Here is a 17546-nt window from a genome sequence, read left to right on the forward strand (position 1 = left end):
TGCACTTGCCGTTGTCCTTCACACCCGATGGCTAACAGACACAAGGAAAGATGCTCGACATCACTCATCATCAGGGAAATACAAATCAAAACCACAATGAGATACCACCTCACACCTGTCAGAATGGCAAAAATTAACAACTCAGGGAACAACAGATGATGGAGAGGATGTGGAGAAGGGGAGCACTTTTGCACTGCTGGTGGGACTGCAAACTGGTACAGCCACTCTGGGAAACAGTATGGAGGTTCCTCAAAAAATTAAAAACAGAGATTTCCAAATTATGGAAAGAGTCCAAATGTCCATTTGGTCCTAACCATCCTATTGATGGGTTAATGGTCTGAAAACAGCATAGTCTGCAAACTGTCATCGATCATGGCTTTCCATTCGATCCATAATCTCAGCCTTTGTTCTTTTATTTTTTTGTAAAAAACAATTTATTGATTGATTTTAAGAGAGAGAAAGTGATAGAGAGTGAGCACACAAATGGGGGAGGGGCAGAAAGTGAGAGGGAGAAAGAATCCTAAGCAGACTCTGCACTGTCAGTGTAGAAGCAAACACAGGTCTTAGTCTCACGAACTGTGAGACAATGACTTAAGCCAGCCAAAATCAAGAGTCAGATACCTAACCAACTGAGCCACTGAGGCTCCCCTGTTCTTTTATTCTTAAGCTCTTTTAAATACATGTACACACACACACACACACACACACACACACACACACACACATAATTGTACCTTAGTTGTCTGCCCCATTACCTACTATGTGGGACATCATGCTCTCTTATCCATACTGCTAGGTCCCTGAGGGTGACACATCATTCTGCCCCCTTCGTCATTCCAACCTTGCTGGCAATCACATAATTACATCCACAGAACTTCCTAAAGTTACATGTCCACCTGGATTCTGCCATTCAGGGATAATATCATCCCTGTTTTTCCTAGGGAGCATAGTTTAGCCCCTTCTATCTGATTTTAGAAAATAATCACTACTATCTCAGTACCTAGCTGACAGTGATACTTGATGATTCCATAATATCTTAGTAAAGAGAGTACCTCCTGATCTCTCCAAGGGAACATAGCCATTTAGGCTTTGTGACTTTATAACCTTATTTGAGCATTTCTACTTCTCTGCACTTTCAATCCCTCCCTTCTCACCTGAGTGTGCTGTGGCCATAGATAAATCTATACTGGTTACCTACTGTTATGTAACATTACCTCAAAATTTAGCAGCTTAAAATGAGTCTCATTTGTTATCTCATTTCCATGGATCAAAAACCAGGCAGAGCCCACCTAGACTCTCCCATTCATAGAGGTTCACTAGGTTGCACTCAAGGTGCTGGCTGGCACTGGGGTTCTCATTTAAGGATGCGACTGGGGAAGAATCCACTTCCAAGCTCACTTATATGGTCATTGGCAGGATTCAATTCCTCGCACTCCACAGGGGGAAGGACCTCACTTCCTTGCTGGTTGTTGAATGAGACTGTGCTCAGTTCTTTGCTGCAAGGATCTCTCCCACATAGGACCTGGCTTCATCAAAGCCAGTGAGAGAGAGAGAAAGAGTTGGCATTAAAATGAAAATCACAGGACTCCTGGGTGGCTCAGTAGTTAGGCGTCTGACTTCGGCTTGGGTCATGATTTCACTACTCATGAGTTCGAGCCCCATGCTAGGCTCTGTGCTGATGGCTCAGAGCCTGGAGCCTGCTTCAGATTCCATGGTCTCCCTCTATCTCTGCCCCCCACCCCCACTTGTGTGTACTCTCTCTCTCTCTCTCAATAATAAATAAAAACATTAAAAAATGAAAATCACAATCTTTTGTAGCTTAATCACTTGATGTTGTCATATCCTGTTATTTAGAAGCAAGTTACTCAAGGAGAAGGAATTACATGAGACCATGAACACTAAGAGGTGTAAATCTTTGGGCCTTCTTGGAAGCTGCCTACCAAAACTCTTATATAATATTGAGTGAAAGAATAAAAACACATTTACACTAATAATTTCTTCATATAAAAATTCAGGGGGGCATCTGGGTGCTCAGTGAGTTAAGCGTCTGAATTCAGCTCAGGTAATGATCTCACAGTTCGTGGGTTCAAGCCCCTCATCATGCTCTGTGCTGACAGCCCAGAGCCTGGAGCCTGCTTCAGATTCTGTGCTCCTCTCTCTCTCTCCCCCTCCCCTACTCACACTCTGTCTCTCTCTCTCTGTCTCTCAAAAAAATAAATGTTAAAATTTTTTTTTTAATTCAGCAACATGTAAAATGAAACTATATTTTTAGATGTGAATACCCAGGTAATAAAACTGTGAAAAAATACATTAAAGGTTACTTGAAAAGTGAGTACAGTAATCATCTGTAGGGTGGGAAAAGGATTGTGTACAAGAAGAGACATATCAAGAGCTTTCTTAGGAGTAACAATGTTCTATTCCTTGACTCAAGTTTTGGGTATATAGATGTTTACTTCATAACTATTTTTTAAATCATGCATGCATAGTTCATCTGCTTTTCAGCATATGTGCATTTTATATAATATGAAAGAGTTTTTAAAATTTTGGGGTGGGCTGAAATGCACATTCTGTTTAAGATTTAAAATGAAATATGAACTTACCCTTTTCTTACATCATACACAAAAATAAACTCAAAAAGGATGAAAGACCTAAAAGTAAGACAGGAAACCAACAAAATCCTAGAGGAGAAAACAAGCAACACCTCTTTGACCTTGGCCACAGCAACTTCTTACTGGACGTGTCTCCGCAGGCAAAGGAAACAAAAGCAAAAGTGAACTATTGGGACCTCATCAAGATAAAAAGCTTCTGCACCGCAAAAGAAACAATCGACAAAACTAAACGCCAACTGACAGAATCGGAGAAGATATCTGCAAATGACCTATTGGATAAGGGGTTGGTATCCAAAATCTATAAAGAACTTATCAAAATCAACACCTAAAAAAAACAAGTAATCCAGGGAAGAAACAGGCAACAGACATGAACAGACACTTCCTGATGGCTAACAGACACAAGGAAAGATGCTCAACATCACTCATCATCAGGGAAATACAAATCAAAACCACAATGAGATACTATCTCACACCTGTCAGAATGGCAAAAATTAACAATTCAGGAAACAACAGATGATGGAGAGGATGTGGAGAAGGGGAGCACTTTTGCACTGCTGGTGGGACTGCAAACTGGTACAGCCACTCTGGGAAACAGTATGGAGGTTCCTCAGAAAATTAAAAACAGAGATTTCCAAATTATGGAAAGAGTCCAAATGTCCACTGACTGACGAATGGATAAGGAAGATAAGGTATATATATACAATGGATTATTACTCGGGGATCAAAAAAATGAAATCTTGCCATTTGCAACAATGTGGATGAGACTGGAGTGTTTTGTGCTAAGCAAAATAAGTCAATGAGAGAAAGATAAATACTGTATGCTTTCATTCATATGTGGAATTTAAGAAACAAAACAGAAAAACATGGAAAAGGGAAGGGAAAATAAGATAAAAACAGAGGGGGAGGCAAACGTGAGAGACACTTAAATATAGAGAACAAACTGAGGGTTGCTGGAGGGGTGTTGGGTAAGGGGATGGGTTAGATGGGTGATGGTTATTAAGGAAAGCACTTGTTGGGATGAACACTGGGTGTTATATGTAAGTGATGAATCATTAAATTCTACTCCCAAAACCATTATTACACTATATGCTAACTTAGATTTAAATAAAAATTTTAAAATGTTATAAAATAAAATACTAGAGTTAAAAAAAAAGAAAGATGATTTTAAGGAATGCCTGGTTACCCTACCATGAAATTAATTGGTAATAGTTAAGATAAATCTTGGTACTTGTCTAGTAGAGCACAGAAAAAAGTAGAGATATATGTATCGACGTTAAGTGACTCTCACAGACATAAGACAAGTTAACAGTGCCAAACAGAAGAGTATTATATATACTATAGTAATTATATATGTACTACTTATTATCTTATGGTCTAGATCAAAACAAATCCATGGTGCAAAACATATTAAAACAGTGATTGCCTCCATGGTAGTGGGGACTTCACTAAAGGACTTTCTGGTAAAATGGAAATGTTCATTTGATAGATGTGGGAATTACACAGACCTGCTACTGTGTATCAAAACTCATCACTATGGATGACTATGGATTTATGAATTTCAATTGTGTAAATTCCACCTAAATTATAAAATAAAACATTAAAGGTAAACAAGACTAAATTAATTATATGAATAAGTCTATGTCTTTACAAACTCAGCTGATTTGCTTAAATACAGTATCTTTTACTTAGATTACAGTACTGTGAACTCCTTCGATGTTTCTTTCCATATTATATTACAGTTATTTGTATTTGTGTGGGTGGGTGAGGGTTTTTCAGTATCTGTAGGTTTCTGGGGAGGAGACCCTAACTCATGCTTACAACGCCAATACTGGCAACGTGTGTATCTCGGATTATCCACTCAACCAATCTCCTTTATAAAAGGCAGGGACTTGATAGAGGTTCCTCAAAGCTTGAATGAACAGAAAAAAGGGGTAGGTCTCTAAGTGTCATCCTTGGGCCTTTAGCATCAACATCACTTGGATTGGTTAGAAATGCTAAACCTCAGAATCCCCCTGTATTCAGAACCTCTGGAATTTGTCCCAACCATTTCTATTAAGCCCTTCAGATGACTTGGTGCATCATCTGAATGCACTGGACTCTCACTAAATGGACAATAATTCAAAATAGTAGCAAAATGAATTTGAATTGACTAATCACATTTCACATGGATCCAACAAATGTGCACTAGGATTACCTATGAGGTAAGTTCTGAGGAGAAGCACATTCTCAATTCTTTTTGTCCCATTGAAGAATATTTTTAATTAAGAATGAGGCAAGAATAAAGAAGAGGCTATGTCTTCCAGAATCCAAAGACCATACAGAAAATGCAACACAAAAAGATATGATGAAAATGTAAACACTCAATGAACTACAAATCATGGCAGTGACTGGAACCATACAAGTAGTTGTCTACATGATTTTAGAGTGGAGAACATGATCCAAAGTTAGAAACATCCAAGAAAACCCATTCCAGTGGTAGAGGTCAGCAACATCACATGCTCATTGGCAGCTGCTCCCTTCCTCATTGATCAACAATGACCCATAAAATTGGAACTTTTCCTCTTGTCCCATGCCACCTCCATCCTCTGCAGATGTGATCACTGGCAGAAATGCACAACCAAAACCAGGATTGTCTTCATCCCATCCTGCTAGGGGATGTAGCAGGGGACAGAAAGATGTAATTGCAGGTGCCACCTATCACATGAAGCCCTCTGGGAGAAAGATGAGGAATGACTGGTCCAGAAGATGCCAGTGGGTATAAGTCAAAAGGAAAAGCAGACCAGATACAATTCATCAAATCTAGAAAAGAAAATAGTTTCCCTCAAGTTTAAACCATTACAAAGACAAACATTACTGGGAAATATCATAATTACTTAAATATTAGGTAAACAAAAACAAGGAAGATGTGTTGACAAATCACCCAGTACGAGCAGTATATAAGAGGTCAGGGCACAAGGAGACTTCCAAAGTCCAGCCCCTCACTCTCCTGGAAACCAGCCCAGAACCTCCACCCTCTGACACCATGGTCAACTCCTGTTGTGGCTCCAGCTGCTGCCAGCCTTGTTGCTGCCCCACCTGCTGCAGGACCACCTGCTGCCGGCCCACCTGCTGTGTGTCCAGCTGCTGCCACCCCTGCTGCGGGGGATCCAGCTGCTGTGGCTCCAGCTGCTGCCAGCCTTGCTGCCGCCCCACCTGCTGCCAGACCACCTGCTGCCGCCCCAGCTGCTGTGGTTCCAGCTGCTGTGGTTCCAGCTGCTGCAGGCCCAGCTGCTGCATCTCTAGCTGCTGCCGGCCTTGCTGTGGGGGTTCCAGCTGCTGTGGCTCCAGCTGCTGCCAGCCTTGCTGCCACTCCACCTGCTGCAGGACCACCTGCTGCAGGACCACCTGCTGCCGCCCCACCTGCTGTGTGTCCAGCTGCTGCCGCCCCTGCTGTGGGGGTTCCAGCTGCTGTGGCTCTAATTGCTGTGGCTCCAGCTGCTGCCAGCCCTGCTGCCGCCCCACCTGCTGCCAGACCACCTGCTGCAGGACCACCTGCTGCCGCCCCACCTGCTGTGTGTCCAGCTGCTGCCGCCCCTGCTGTGGGGGTGCCAGTGGCTGTGGCTCGAATTGCTGTGGCTCCAGCTGCTGCCAGCCTTGCTGCCGCCCCACCTGCTGCCAGACCACCTGCTGCCGGACCACCTGCTGCCGCCCCACCTGCTGTGTGTCCAGCTGCTGCCGCCCCAGCTGTTGCTAGACCCCCTGCCACCACCCACCAACCTGCTCTAGTGGCTCTTGCTGCTGCTGAGTGCCCTGACCTGCACCCTGCTGTTTTCGTCAGCCAATCTCCTTCATGTCGTCCAACGGGGAGCTGAATCATGTGAGGCCAACTGTAAAACCTCAGTTCCCGGTGATTTTCAACTTAGTTGGCTTCCGAATCTACCCTCCTCTGCCACCCTCCCACCTCCTTGTTACTATCTCCATCCCAAATCACTACAAAGGTTGAATTTTCTCTGATATCTGTTAACATGTCATCCTAATTGATATATCTGTTTACTGCCAGATTTTCTGATATGGAGATGTTTCTATATGTGAAATAAATCTTAACTTTCCAGGCATACAAATATAAGAAATCGTGTCTCGTTCTTTTTCCTTCTTCAATGGTCACCCTTAGCTGTCAGGTCTTCTACTATTCTCTGCACAATGAGGAGATCATAGCAGGCGATTTCAGGATTTTCACTTCTATCACCTCAGCACTTCCCACACTAACAGTATAGGATGGTGGCTTGCAGCAAGCACCTGGAACTCTCTGCAAAGGGCTCAGTCTACATGAAGGAGCAGATTGCAAAGGACAGAGCAGGGAAGGAAGTCTCTGGGAGAAGTCCTCAACCAGTGGGCAGTACTTGGTGGGTAAGTACTCTAGCCTCTTTCCCCTCGAGTAGGACATGTGAGACCAGAGGGTCTCAGCAGCACTGCACAAACCCCAGAGGCCCACAGGAGTCATCTGCTCTTGAAATCAACCTGGATTCGCTGCCACCCTTCCCCGGATCACATCAGTTTCCCTAGAGCACCACTTGGGGTCACCTCCCAGACAAACTACTTCATCTCAAAACTCTCTTTTGGGGTCTGATCCTAAGGTCAACTAAACACCAGTGTTCCAAGTCTCAGTAACAGTGCCTTCAAACATTTCCGTATGATATGAATGGTCACAGGGTGACAGGTCAAATCCTGAACTTACTCTCCCCTGAACCACTGAATATTTTGACAGGATGCTGTTTCTACAGTTTTGGCACACTTGGTTTTAGAATAGTTGTCTCCTATTTTTAAAATGCCATATATCCTGAAGTACAGGACACACTGCCACAAGTAACATAGCTCACCAGATTAGGAACTGTTTCCTTAATGGGGGCTATGTTTAAGGGAGACCATCCCCAAATGTGATTCTTACATTGCATTTTTTCTTTAAAAATCAGAAAATAAAATGTATTCTTGCACGTGATGTATAAGGAAGTGCTCCTTGGAGAAATCAATGAGAAAGTGAGGGAAACAGGGTAAAGCAGTAAAAGTGGCTAAGACAAAATGCAGTTTCAGGTAAATACCAGCCTTACATTCTGTGACCCCACTTTTGACAAGTATGGACTGGGTCACATACCTGCTCCTCTTGGAGGCAGAGGGTTTAGGTCTTTGTGCCCCTATACACTTAACACTACATTTGGACAACCCTTGGCGGGATGTAGGATGGAGAGTACAAATCCCCAGGCTGGTCCCCTCCCTCATCTGAGAGAATTAACTACAGTTCCGTGTGAGCCACTCCTAGTCCATACTCTCACCAGCTTGTGGATAAGGGCATTTATGGCAAAAGGGATCGAATGGGATATCATATAACTACCCCTGCCTCTGCTCATGTGTATGGATTTCTCTTAGTAACCTTGTTTCATATGATTTTTCACTATTTCTAGAAAAACCAACAAGAGGAGGAGGCTCTCTGCTCCTTTAGCTGACTTGTCTGGTGCAGTGACCTAGATCCCCATCCCTGAGAGTCCCAAGCCCATGGTTTCTATGTCCTCTTCAGGCAACACTACTTGCCCATCTGCAGTTATTCCTGGGAACAGGAATACCATGAATGCCCCTGTGGGTCATCTCAATGCTGTATGTATTCCTCTTGGCCCCCATAACTCCTAACTTTGCATACTGATTTCCTGGTACTAGAAGCCCAAAAAGATAAGGTGACAGCCAGAGCTTTTATTCAGCTCTTTACCATGTCGCCTCAAGGTAGCTTTCTCTCTTAAAGCCGAGACCCTACCTGCACACAGCCCATAATTTTGGAAAAAGGAGGCGCAAATTCTCCCAAATGGAATACTGGATATGAGGATGAGTGGGGAACCCGTCCTATAACCATGGCATCTGGATCAATGTTTTCTAATGGGGCCATGCTGGCACTTTGTGTATTTAGCACTCATGGTCAACTCATATCCCATATCAAACAGCATCCAAATACATGAGTATTCTAGTGCCCCCCCCCCACCATAAATGGCTCTATATTCATTTGGGAAAATTCTAGACATTTCTACTATATACACCTGCTGCTGTCCTTTATCCTAGAGGACTGGCCTCTGTTTTGATGGGTCAATGGCTTCTAGGTCTGAGAATTGGCACAGATCTGCAAACTGCATGAGGGATCATCAGTTTCCTTTGGGAACAATGACCTCAGCTTTTTGTTCATTTATTCCCTAGCTGTACAGAGCTTAAGGTAAACAACTTAAGGTACAAAATTTAAGGTACAAGTACAGCTATACCCTAGTTGGTTGCCTACATTCTATTTCAAGGGACATCATGCTCTATTATCCATATTGGAAGATCCCTGAGGGTCACAGGTCATTCTGCCCCCTTTGTCATTCCCACCTCGCTGACTTTCACATAATTATATCCACATTATTTCTTAGAGTTAAATGCTGCCACCTGGCTTCTGCTATTCAGAGATATGTCATCCCCATTATTCCTCGGGAGGCCAGTTCTCTCACAGTATTCCTTTCCACCACCTCTGTATTCAGAGAATAGGCACCCCATACCTGATAATTCCTTATTACCTCGGTAAAGAGAGTGCCCCTATGACCTACTCGGGATCATATGCTGCCAGTTGGCTTTTTTGGGCTTATGACTACGTGTATTCTAGCATATGTACTTCTCTGCACCTTTTGATCCCTTCCTCCTCACCTGTATGTAATGTAGTGCTAGAAAAGCCTGAACTGGATATGCATTTACTTAACATGACCTCACTATTTAGCCACTTTAAATGACACAAAGTTATTAGCTCACAGTTTCTGTGGATCAGGAATCTCGATGCTGCTCAGTGGGGCTCTCACAAGGGTGTCCTCAGCTAGTTAACTGGAACTAAGATCTCACCTGAAGTCTCAACTGTGGAAGAATCCACTTCCAAGTTCACTTATGTGGTCATTGGCAGGATTCAGATCCTGGAGGGCCACTGGAGGGAGGACCTCACTTCCTTGCTTGTTGTTGAATGGATATTGTGCTCAGTTCTTTGCTGCAAGAATCTCTCCCACATGTCACCAGGCTTCATCAAAGCCAGTGAGAGACAGAGAGAGAGAGTAGGCATTAAGATGAAAGTCACAATCTTTTGTAACTCAATCACTTGATGTTGTCACATCCTGTTATTTAGAAGCAATTTATTCAAGGGGTGGTACTTACATGAGACCCTGAACACCAAGAGGTGGAAATCATTGGGCCTTCTTGGAGTATGCCTCAATACATGTGCATAATATTCAGTGAAAGAATCAAAATACATTTAAGATTCCTTTATATAAAATTCAAAACTAAGTAAAACTAAACCATATTGTTTAGGGATGCATATCCAGGTGTTAAAATCATGAAGAAAGTTGGGGCGCCTGGGTGGCGCAGTCGGTTAAGCGTCCGACTTCAGCCAGGTCAGGATCTCGCGGTCCCGGAGTTCGAGCCCCGCGTCAGGCTCTGGGCTGATGGCTCAGAGCCTGGAGCCTGTTTCTGATTCTGTGTCTCCCTCTCTCTCTGCCCCTCCCCCGTTCATGCTCTGTCTCTCTCTGTCCCAAAAATAAATAAACGTTGAAAAAAAAATTTTTTAAATCATGAAGAAAGTTAATGAAAAGAGAATTTAAAAATCTGGTTAGTGATCATTTATAGGGTGGAAAGAGGGAGATGTGTGGTCTTGGTGAAGGCAACATTCTATTTTCATGACTTGTGCTTTGGGTACATAGTGTTTGTGTCATAATTATTTATTATATTATACATGTATCTTTTATACACCATGCAGTGTATGTGTTCTTCATAATACAAATTTTTATAAATTCAGTGTGAATTGAAATGTTTGCTCTATTTATAATTTAAGAAGAAATATTAGATTAAGCATTGATTGAACATACTGTTGATCCTTGAATGATACAGGTTTGAACCATGTGAGTCCATTTATAGGCAGATTTTTTTGATAAATAAAGTTTACTTTATTTAGTAGTTTTCAGGGAATCAAAAGTTATGTGGAGACTTTTGACAGCACAGGGGATGGCATCTCTAACCCCTGTGTTGGTCAAGGGTCAACCATAGTTATAGAACTGAAGAAAATTCAATCAATGGTATATAGGCATTTATATGGCTTCAAATATTGCTTTAATTACACATACTACCTTATATCAAGACTGGCAATATTGTTAATGTGTATCCTTAAATATTTTAATGGAGCTTATTTTATTATAAAATAACTTAACTTGAAATATGTTAACTTTCCTATCAATTACCCATGCCTTTTTTAAGTGTCTGTTTAGATAATAATTCTACAAACTAATTCACTACAATTACCTAGTGGTAATACATTTTAGCTACAGACAAAATACATTCCAGGTATCTGGGCATTTATTAAAATAATAATGAGTACTAACATATGTCTTACCTGATGAGAAAAGTCTTTTATTTTTTGCATGTCATTCTTTAAAGGATATATTAATATGATGTGATCAGTTTCTCTGGAAGGTACAACACAGGTTCCTCGATGGTGGTGCAAACATCAGTTGGGTCCACCTCATTCAAATTTCATTGATGTTTACATAACTAACATATTTTACTTTGTGGAACTCTAAAAAGACAACAAAAAAAATTTTAAGTATTATTTTATATTATATATATTCACACATATATTTATATAACATATACAATTAAAATTTTTAAGTACAATGAAGAAAAAAATTACACTCCATCTATCCTATGCAATAAAATACTAAAGTTTAGGTAGACCATACATAATTTGTGTGCATGGTCCTGATGTTAATTATCAATTTACCTCACCAGACTATGGGTAAAATTTTTAGCAACGAGTACACAGAGTGATGTCTCTCTTGCTTTTGATATGCAATTTTAAAAAATTCAGTGTGCGTCTATAGTAATTTCCCTTTGTGGTCCATGCCCCATTGTTTATTCTTATCCATGTAGGACTTTTGTTTGGCATAAGACGGATTTACAAGAGTGAAGAGAATTATCGATGCTTCAGTCTGATATTGCTCAAAGTTCCGTGATTCAAAATCGGTACAATTCTATTAATTAGGTGTTACCAATTATATTTCAATATTGTAGCTACTTCTGTTCCCAATCTAATACTACACAAGTCTGTGTGATATAGACAGTTTAAGGAGGGAGGTCTAAAACTTGGCCATGCATTTAAGATTATACCTCACGAGCTTAAAAAATTCAGATGCCCAGGCCATACAACCAGATCAGTTAAAATCAGAATTTTTCAGGGCAGAAGTCAGGCATCAGTAATTTTTATCTCTCCTTAGGTGATCCAATTATGCAGCCAACTTTGCAAACCACTGGTCTAGGGGCTGATTCTCTGCATACTTCTCTATAATGAGAATGTACTCTGCCTTTCCATATATGACAAAAGGGTTTTCTTAATCTCTCTCGATTTATATAGGAAGCTCTCCCCTGGTATTAAGAACTCTTTTTTTTCTTTTTATGGTTTTTCTTCCCCAGCATCTCCCATACAGCAAATCAAGTGAATATCTCTCCCCTTGGGACACCATGTTGCCTCACAATCGAATTGTTTAAATGCCTTAGGTTCTCTAGCTTTGCCTCACAAGCCTATGGAATAAAAACATGTAAATCAGTGTTTGCCAAGAAAGTTATTGTGATAAACATATTGCAATGGTCTTGGTCTTCAAATGGTCCCAATTGAGATATTTAATCAGAAGGTGATCAATGCTTCTGTTTGCCTGGGACTTTCCTGTTTAACACAGTTTTGAGTTCTGGAACCCCCATCAAGTCTCAGGTAAACAAGGATGGTTGGTAGTAGTTACAATAAGCTTTGGTACTTTGTCACTACAGCTCTGAATGAACTAGTGATACAAGTATCAACATTAATAATATTCACATGCCAAGTAAATGGTGCCATACAGAAAAGAAATGATGCTATATATCATGTTTGAAGCTCTACATCAAAACAAATCTACAGTGAAAAAAAATACTAAAACAATTGTTGTCTCTATGGTGGCGGGGAGTTTACTAAAGTGATATGTGGGAACTTTCTGATATAATGGAAACATTCTATATCTTATAGGGATGGGGATTACATGGATGTGTATCCATTCGTCAAAACTCATCAAATAGTACACTTAGAATCTGTACCTTTCAGAGTATGTAAAATTTACCTAAAATGTAAAACAAATCATACAAAGTAAGTAAGAAACAGTAACTAGAATTATTTATTTATGAATAAATCTATGTCTTTACCAAACTGTCACCTTGGCTAATTTGTCTTAGACACTCTTCTTTTAGTTAAATTATACTACTATGAGTTCCTTTGATGTTGCACAGTTGTATGGGGGAGGGGGAGGAGGGGGGGGATGGGTGTGCATACGCACGTATGATCTTCACAGTAATCTGTAAATTCCCAAGGAGAAGACCCTAAACCATATTTGTCACCCCAGGAACTGGCAACATGTGTATCTTGGATTACCCACTCAACAAATCTGCTTTATAAGCAGGCTGGAACTTGATAGAGGCACTTCCTCAAAGCCTGAATGAACAGAACAAAGGAGTATCTCCAAGTGTGGTCCTTGGGTCTTCAGCATCAACATCCATCTGGGTACTTGCTAGAAATGCCAAACCTCAGGCTCCACTCTAAGGTAGAATCTCTGGGATTTGTCCCAACCATGTTTAATAAGCCCTTCAGATGAGTTGCTGCATGCTCAGGTTAAACCATCACTAAATAGAGGATAAGTAGAAATGGTAACTAAATTAAGTTAAATTGACTAAAATCCATTCACATTTCAAGTGGATGGAAAAAGATGTGTGCCATAGATTTCCCAGCTATAGAGGTAAATTCTGAGGAGAGGCACATTTTGATTATTGGGCCCATTTTTTCTCCATTGAAGAATATTTTAATTAAGAATGAGATAAGAATAAAAATGAGGCTATGTCTTCCAGAATCTAAAGACCAACTGGAAAAAACAACACAAATATATATGACAGCAAAGTAACAACGTAATGAGCGATGGGACATGGCAGTGATGCAGACCACACAGATAATTGTCTGCCATGGTTTTGGGGCAGAGGACAAGATCCAAAGGGAGAAACATCCAAGAAAATCCATTCCAGTGGCACAGAAATCAGCAATGTCATACACACATAGAGTTGTCTCCTTCCTCATTGTTCAAAAATGACCCACAAAAGAGAGCTTCTTCCTCTTGTCCCATGCCACACTATGCAGATGGGATTTCTTCCCAACTGATCATTGGAAGAAACGCAGAACCAGAAATATAACTGCCTTGATCCTATCACTGCTAGAAGAAATGGGACAGGAAGAAATGTAACTGTAAATGCCACCTATCACATGACAGCCCACTGTCAAGGAAGATGAGGAGAGTGTGGTCTGGAAGATGCTAGCAGGTATGAGTCAGGAGGAAAAGCAGACCAGATAGAACTTATCACATCTAGAAAAGAAAATTTGTTTCCCACAAGTTTAAACGATTACATAGACAAACATTATTGTGTACTGTGATAATTACTTAATTATTAGATAAACAAAAACAAGGAAGATGTGTTGACAAATCACCCTGTTCAGGGCATATATAAGGGGACATGGCACAAGGAGACTTCAAACTCAAGCCCCTCACTCTCCTGAAAACCATCCCAGAACCTTCACCCTCTGACACCATGGTCAACTCCTGTTGTGGTTCCAGCTGCTGTGGCTCCAGCTGCTGCCAGCCTTGCTGCCGCCCCACCTGCTGCCAGACCACCTGCTGCAGGACCACCTGCTGCCGCCCCAGCTGCTGTGTGTCCAGCTGCTGCCGCCCCTCCTGCTGTGGCTCCAGCTGCTGTGGCTCTAATTGCTGTGGCTCCAGCTGCTGCAGGCCCAGCTGCTGCATCTCTAGCTGCTGCCGCCCCTCCTGCTGCCAGACCACCTGCTGCAGGACCACCTGCTGCCGGCCCACCTGCTGTGTGTCCAGCTGCTGCCGCCCCTCCTGCTGTGGCTCCAGCTGCTGTGGCTCCAGCTGCTGCAGGCCCAGCTGCTGCATCTCTAGCTGCTGCCGCCCCAGCTGCTGTGGTTCCAGCTGCTGTGGCTCCAGCTGCTGCCGCCCCTCCTGCTGCATTTCTAGCTGCTGCCGCCCCTCTTGCTGTGGTTCCAACTGCTGTGGCTCCAGCTGCTGTGGCTCCAGCTGCTGCCGCCCCTCCTGCTGCCCCTCCTGCTGCCTGCGCCCAGTCTGTGGCCGGGTCTCCTGCCACACCACTTGCTATCGCCCCACCTGTGTCATCTCCACCTGCCCCCGCCCCATGTGCTGTGCCTCCTCTTGCTGCTGAATCTCTCTGCCTATAATCTTTGTGACATAGGGATGTCTCCACAAGTCACATAAAATGTGTTAGAGCCAGCCAGTGACTGGGGGATGGACTCTCAGCTGCCAACTCTTCATCTTCTGATTTGGCATTTAGAGTTGGCATTCAGTTCTAGGAAATAATAGATTAAACCAATTGTCAAATGATTTTTATCTGATACATCCATTTTTAGGCCAGTAATATCTTCATCCTACGTACACACTGATTGTGATGATCTTACATGGCATTGTTTTCATGTGTTCTTAATAAACAGCCATTTCCCCAATACTAAAATCTCCTGATCTGTTAATGATTTGGCATGTACATGTGTGTGTGCATGCGTGTATGTGTCTATGTCCTTAGCTATCACCTCACACCAAAGCCCATCTTGCTTCAAATGCAGGAGAATGTGTTCAAGAGCAGTTACTTATATTGGAATCAAGACTCTAGTAGGCATTCATTGTATGATATGGGCAACATTGCATAACCTCTCCGAGCCTCGGTTTGCCTTCTCTGAGAAATGAGGACAATATATAATGTTCTTCAAAGGTTCAAAGACATAATCCATGTATACACTACAGTTAGCAGAGTGGGGTACATAATGTCAGCTGTCAATAAATATCTTTTTTTTTTTGGTTATTTTTCTTGAAACCCTAGTCACTTAAATTTCCCTTGACTATATTTCCACTTCTAGTATGTTCCATTACTGATTGTGCAAATTTTAGGTGCTCTGCCTAACTCAAGTACTTTCTCCTCCCTCTTTCCCTCCTCTTCCTTCCTTCCTCCTTTCCACTCTAAGCATAAAAAATCTCTTTTAGGAAATGAAGTATACCTTCTAAATCCAGATTTCTAGAAAATTATGAAGTCCATGGCAACTTTTCCATAAAAAATTTAAAATTTTTCACTAATAGTTGCTCACATTTTAGTATTTCTAGACTGAAACTCCGTATTTTCTTCAGTCTCATGAAAATTCTCATGTTATTGAAGTTTCTCATCTCCTTGATGATTTTTTTTTTCACTTTGGGCTTTTATCACCTTGCCTGGTTTTACTTAAGAGAATATGCAGAGGCTATTTTCCCCAGCACCCAGACTCAGGTAAGAATCAGCCTCCTTAGCTGAGATAATGTGTCACAATATACACAAAAATGTCTGTTTATGCAGATATAAGGGTCCATAACTTTTGGTTCACAATCTGGAGTATAGTAAAAATATTTTAAATTCAAATTTTACATATACCAGTTTTATCTAGTAGCTGTGTTACATTTCCCAAAACCTTAACAAGTATAATTAAGGGTTAATTATAATTTCTAAAATTAAAAAAAAAAGTTACAAGGTATAAGAGACAAACCAGATAGGAGTTGATATCAAATGGGGTTCACCCCAACACACGTTGGGTATTTTGTTCTTAGTATATTACAGAAATGTCCTATAGATATTTTCAGCTTCACTTTTTCAACTTACTTTGAAATGTTTCTATAGAATACAGCCCTGTCTATTCACACAGTAGAGTTAACCAATTTTTTATCCTCCTATATATTCCTCTTTGATAACTACTAATTATAGGATTCAGGCTCTGGTTTCAACATTACACTTTATTAGCTAGAGCTAAATCAAAGAATGTTTTATACTGCTTTTTTCAGTATTAAAGTATATGAGACTTATAATTTCCCATTTTTATAACAAGAACTGGGTCACAGCAGAAACAAGACAGCATTCTAAAACTGTGTAATAAAAAGACTATTTACAAAAGTGTGGATAGAGTTCAGGGGAAGTAACAAGGAAAAGTTCAGTACCCAGGGCTCATAATAGCAAGGAGCAGGTGCCCTATGTCTTAAGAACTATGTGAGAATTTGGGTGAAGGAGTCAAAGGGCAGCATGCCAAACTTCTTAGGATTACTCATACAGGCACTCAGTGGACAGTGATTTCCATCAGGGAGAGTTACAATGCTCCTAGAGAACCAAAAGTGATACCAGAGATATTGTGGTAGAAAAACTCAAGATAGAAACAGTTGTGAATGGGAAAGTGTTACTGAGTGGTTATTCTGTGGTCCCACTGACTTTACCTGAACACAGAGTTGGGATGATCTTAAATGAATGGAGCATGGACTAAGTCTGCCCTCCATCCTGTTTTATTTGGCCACGTTAAATACGTACCACTGGAATTGCTCAAGCCCTCCTAGGTAGCAAATTCTAAGCAATATAGAATTCCAGAAGAGCAACAAGAAATGACTGTTCTGATGAAGGAAACAGCTGAGGCAAGAGGGTTTGTTTGTTTGCTTGTGAGAGAGCTCACAAGCAGGGGAGGGACAGAGAGAGAGAGGGAGACAGAGGATCTGAAGCTGCAGTGACAGCAGAGAGCCCAATGCAGGGCTCAAATTCAGTAACCCTAAGATCATGACCTGAGCTGAAGTCAGACGCTCAACCAACTGAGCCACCCAGGCACCCCTGAGCGAGAGTTTTAATTCTCACAAACACTGTTAACAGACCTGTCTGGCCAGTGTATGGGAAGACAGCTCCTGGAGGTTAACAGCAGACTCTTGGTGATTACACAGCATCTTCCTCTGATTGCTTCAGTTGTAACTAATATAACCAAACTTTACAGGAGGCAAAACA

General features: G+C 41.6%; 1 protein-coding gene and 1 long non-coding RNA gene across 4 annotated transcripts; one reads left to right on the top strand and one right to left on the bottom strand.

Annotated features, from left to right (window-relative positions):
* The first annotated feature begins 5631 nt into the window (after positions 1 to 5631).
* Positions 5632 to 14921, top strand: LOC125158651 (keratin-associated protein 4-7-like). 3 transcript variants are annotated; one of them, XM_047845969.1, is made up of 2 exons: positions 5632 to 6328; positions 14371 to 14921. In XM_047845969.1, the coding sequence occupies exons 1-2, from the start codon at positions 5632 to 5634 to the stop codon at positions 14919 to 14921; spliced, it is 1248 nt and encodes a 415-aa protein (XP_047701925.1). The 3 variants fall into 3 exon arrangements, with proteins under 3 accessions (XP_047701925.1, XP_047701926.1, XP_047701927.1); XM_047845970.1 differs by lacking the exon at positions 14371 to 14921 and having other exon boundaries at positions 5632 to 6037; positions 6110 to 6342; XM_047845971.1 differs by lacking the exon at positions 5632 to 6328 and having other exon boundaries at positions 14277 to 14563; positions 14624 to 14921.
* Positions 8672 to 11196, bottom strand: LOC125158670 (uncharacterized). The gene is made up of 3 exons (XR_007149453.1): positions 11020 to 11196; positions 9489 to 9657; positions 8672 to 8752 (listed from the first exon to the last, which is right to left on the bottom strand). It is a non-coding gene; the product is annotated as an uncharacterized LOC125158670 (long non-coding RNA).
* Positions 14922 to 17546: the final 2625 nt, after the last annotated feature.

This window comes from Prionailurus viverrinus, unplaced genomic scaffold (genome assembly GCF_022837055.1).
Source record: "Prionailurus viverrinus isolate Anna unplaced genomic scaffold, UM_Priviv_1.0 scaffold_35, whole genome shotgun sequence".
NCBI classification, from domain to species: domain Eukaryota; kingdom Metazoa; phylum Chordata; class Mammalia; order Carnivora; family Felidae; genus Prionailurus; species Prionailurus viverrinus.